Source organism: Egretta garzetta, unplaced genomic scaffold (assembly GCF_000687185.1).
Source record: "Egretta garzetta isolate BGI_Z169 unplaced genomic scaffold, ASM68718v1 scaffold136, whole genome shotgun sequence".
Lineage (NCBI taxonomy): Eukaryota > Metazoa > Chordata > Aves > Pelecaniformes > Ardeidae > Egretta > Egretta garzetta.
In genome coordinates this window covers 1325016-1329074 of record NW_009260066.1, presented here as the reverse complement: position 1 = coordinate 1329074, position 4059 = coordinate 1325016, and the positions used below count along the sequence as shown (strand labels likewise).

The following is a 4059-nucleotide window of genomic DNA, read 5'->3' as shown; positions in this document are numbered from 1 at the left end:
GCTCAAAATAAAATGGGAGGAGATGTGGTCATGTCTGTTTTCCCTTCCATTTCCAAGACAAATTCAGCTATACTTAGCAACGCCCAGTAGAAACACGTGTAAACTCTTCAAATTAGGTATACAATTAACATCAAAAACAGCTTTTAAAAATGAAGGGAGAAAAGGAGGGGAACACACAATGGGGCTGTTGTTTTGGTTTCTAATCCTTATTAGATATGTCTAGATTATGTATCAATTTTGAGTAACAAATATGAAGTAAAAAAGGAGGGTGCAAAGATTTATAAAGTGACTGCCTTACACTTTGGATTTTAGTGGGTTACCTGATTTTAAAAGCTGATGTCCAGCTACAGTGAGTTAAAATCTGCAGGCTGTAATAACTATTGGAAGCTAAGTGGCTTTAAAAATCAAGGCCAGACTCCTGGTGATGAAACCAGATATTTTGCTGTTAAATTCATGTTTCTACTTTTTTTTTAAAAAACCTCAATTCAGAGAGCAAAGATCAACCTCTCAGAGTACACGGTACCACTCCACTGGGAGGCTAGGGAACCCTGCCGGCGTTGCCAAAACCTGCTGCTCAAACAGCCCACACTGCTGCTCTCAGCCAGCCCTCCCATGACCCAGGCACCACTCGGGAGAACGTCCACATGAAGGGCAGGATTCAGGCGACCGGGGTGGGAAAATGGGGCACGGTGTGCAGGTTGCGGGGAAGGGCGGGCAGGAAGGGCGCTGAGGCTCTGCGCCTGGTTGGCAGAGTTCCTTGGGAGGCAGTCCTGAAGGGCAAAGGGGTCCAGGAAGGCTGGATGCTCTTCAGGAAAGAAGTCCTAAAGGCGCAGGAGCTGGCTGTCCCCACGTGCTGTAGACGAAACTGGTGAGGAAGACAACCAGCCTGGCTGAACAGGGAGCTTTTGCTGGGACTTAGGAAAAAAAGGAGAGTTTAGCACTTTTGGAAGAAGGGGCGGGCAACTCAGGAGGAGTGCAGGGATCTTGTCAGGTCGTGTAGAGAGGAAATTAAAAAGGCAAAAGCCCAGCTAATACTCAACCTGACCACTGCTGTAAGAGATAATAAAGGTTTTACAAATACATTAACAGCAAAAAGAGAACCAGGGAGAACCTCCATCCTCTATTGGATGCGAGGGGGAACATTGCCACCAAAGATGAGGGAAAGGCCGAGGCACTTAATGCCTTCTTTGCCTCAGTCTTTAATAGTCGGACCATTTATCCCCAGGGTATTCAGCCCCTTGAGCTGGAAGACAGGGACAGGGAAGAGAATGAAGCCCCCATAATCCAAGGAGGGATGGTTAGCGATCTGCTATGCCACTTACACACACGCAAGTGTATGGGACCAGATGGGATCCACCCAAGAGTACTGAGAGAGCTGGTGGAAGTGCTCACCAAGCCGCTTTCCGTCATTTATGAGCAATCCTGGCTAACAGGGGAGATCCCACTTGACTGCAGGTTGGAAAATGTGATGCCCATCTACAGGAAGGGCCAGGAGGAGGAGCCAGGAAGCTACAGACCTGTCAGCCTGACCTCAGTACCCGGGAAGATTTTGGAGTGGTTCATCTTGAGTGTGCTCACCAGGCATATGCAGGACAATCAGGGGATCAGGCCCAGCCAGCATGGGTTCATGAAAGGCAGATCCTGCCTGACCAACCTGATCTCCTTCTATGACCAGGTGACCCTCTTAGTGGACAAGGGAAAGGCTGTGGATGTTGTCTACCTGGACTTCAGGAAAACCTTTGACACTGTTTCCCACTGTATTCTCCTGGGGAAGCTGGCTGCTCACAGCTTGGACTCTGTTTTATATTTGCTGAGGTGTACTGGCCTCAGTACTGGAGAAGATAGAGGTGTCTTGCTTCAAATGCCCAAACTTTATGGTTGGAGTGACCCTTGGTGCTACTAGAAGTGAATGGGGTTGGCATAAACACATAATTTTACCCACATAGTAACATCATTATCAAGCTCTAATGCCATAATCCTACAAAAACACAGCTAATGCTATCTCATAAAAACAATCTTAATGTGTCCAATATTTTCTAAGGTCAAGATGATTTATATATGTGCATTTACTTTTTTGAAGACCTTACTGTGGTGTTAGCAGTGTATAGCATTATCTGACCAATCTTGCTGACTTTGCCATCCATCCATATCTGCCAATCAAGAGTTCTTTCTTCATCAAGTGGAAATTCTTTCAGTTCTGGTGCCAGGCGCTTCTCTGAAGATGTATTCTCAAATTGTTTTGACATGATATTAGCACACTGACAACAGCGTGTGTTGCTTTTCTACAGACAAAAAAAAATTGGAAAAATTCCGGTCTTGGTTGTCAAGCATTGGAATGGACTACCCAGGGAAGTGGTCAAGCCCACATCCCTGGAGGTATTTAAGAGACGGTTAGATGAGGTGCTTGGGGACATGGTTTAATGGTGGGATGGCAGGGTTAGGGTAACGGTTGGACTTGATGATATTAAAAGTCTTTTCCAACCTAAACAATTCCATGATTCTATGTTTGTTTCTACATTTACAGTTTACAACAGTATACACATACATGCTCTCCATCGCACCCATAAAGAATAAGTACAGTCACTCTACCCCTGTCGCCTTGTCACTAACTACAGGCTCAAGCGTCTGATGCTGCTGTAGCCTCAGAAGTGTGTGCAGAGGCAGGAGTGCCATGGGGGCAGATGGCCCATTGTGCCATCACTGTGTGTGGTAGGTGATGTCACCTGCCCGTGGACTGTGATGCCAGTGAGCAATGGGTTGTGACCTCGCGTCACTCGCTGCTTATCTTCGGGTGCCGGCAGAGCCTGGGCCAGTCTGGCTTGTGCCTGGCCTCCTGCCGAGCGTGCCTGCAAGGTCTGGAGGGGGGAGCGAGGCTTCTCCTGGTGCTGGGTGGTGCTCTGGGGGCTGCCATTGCTGGCAGCTCTCCGTGCTCATCCCGGAGCCATCACCTGCATTTCCCTGGCCCTGCCTGGTTCAGGCAGCCAGGTACCGCAGGGCGTGCTTGCAGCAGCGAAGGTGAGCCGTGTGGGGAAATGTCCCCCCAGGGCAGCCATGGGGCAGGTGATGGGGCTCAGGGAACTGGGAGGGTGTCCTTCTGGAGGGGCCTGGGCAAGTCCTTCTTCCCCTCCCCTCCCCCGGGACAGCGAGTGACCATGGCCTCTCTCCATTCTGCAGTGTGCGACAGCCTTGGGCAGCGCCAGTGCCTGCAAGGGGGAGCAGCTCCTCATCCTCGGCTTTCCCCAGCCCACTGAGGAGTGCGGACATGGCCACAGAGACAGAGTGGAGCTGCCCCATCTGTCAGGAAGCTCAAGCTGAGGTCACTTATGTGATGCCCTGTCGCCACCAGTTCTGCCTGGGCTGCATCCTGCGTTGGGCAGAGAGGAAACCAGAGTGCCCCCTCTGCAGAGGACTGATCGAGACTGTCAGGTTTTCTGTGCGGGAAGAAGACGACTATCTAGAGTGGATCATCGCATCTCGCGAAGCGTCGCCAGATGCCATCAGCCCAGCAGGCGGAGCTCCCAGCCGCCTGGCTGGAAACAGCCCCCAGCGCCCCACAGTGTCCCCTCCATCTTCTCCGCAGGGGGCCCTGTCCCCAGCTGAGCAGGGGGCTGCAGAGCCAGAGGCCGTGGGCGGCCTCCTGCCCGATGTCTGGGCAGAACTTTTCCAAAGATGGGAGCATCTCCTTGATCCCATGCTGCCCTGGCTGCGGCAGGAGCTGGAGGCAATATATGGGGCCCGGTGGTGGCACGTAAGGAGTGTGGAGAGCAGCATCCTGCACGCCCTGTGCGTCTACGGCCCCAATGAGGAGGCCATGGTCTGGGTGCTGCAGGGCTGCCTGGAGGAATATACCACGCCGCTGGTCCAGGGCATCATCAACATCATCGTGTGCCGCTGCAGCCAGGAGGCCCGGAGGCTGCTGCGCTCCTATGCTGCTGGGGACGAGGACGAGAGCCCTGCGGCCAGCTCCAGCTCCAGCAGCCCCAGCAGTTCCTGGGGGAGAACTTTTGGCTCCAGCCTGGCCTCCCCCAGCAGCAGCCCTGCCGGCTCCGGCGTGGGGGG

The 4059-nt window shown here is 52.4% G+C and overlaps 1 protein-coding gene across 1 annotated transcript in view; it reads left to right on the top strand.

Annotated features, from left to right (window-relative positions):
- Positions 1–3007: 3007 nt before the first annotated feature.
- LOC118452523 (E3 ubiquitin-protein ligase Topors-like) overlaps positions 3008–4059 on the top strand; it is a 3100-nt gene continuing 2048 nt past the window's right edge. Inside the window, exons 1-2 of the mRNA XM_035896611.1 lie at positions 3008–3015; positions 3175–4051. Coding sequence (XP_035752504.1) covers positions 3263–4051 — 789 coding nt within the window. The 5' untranslated portion in view covers positions 3008–3015; positions 3175–3262. The remainder of the gene's footprint in view (positions 3016–3174; positions 4052–4059) is intronic.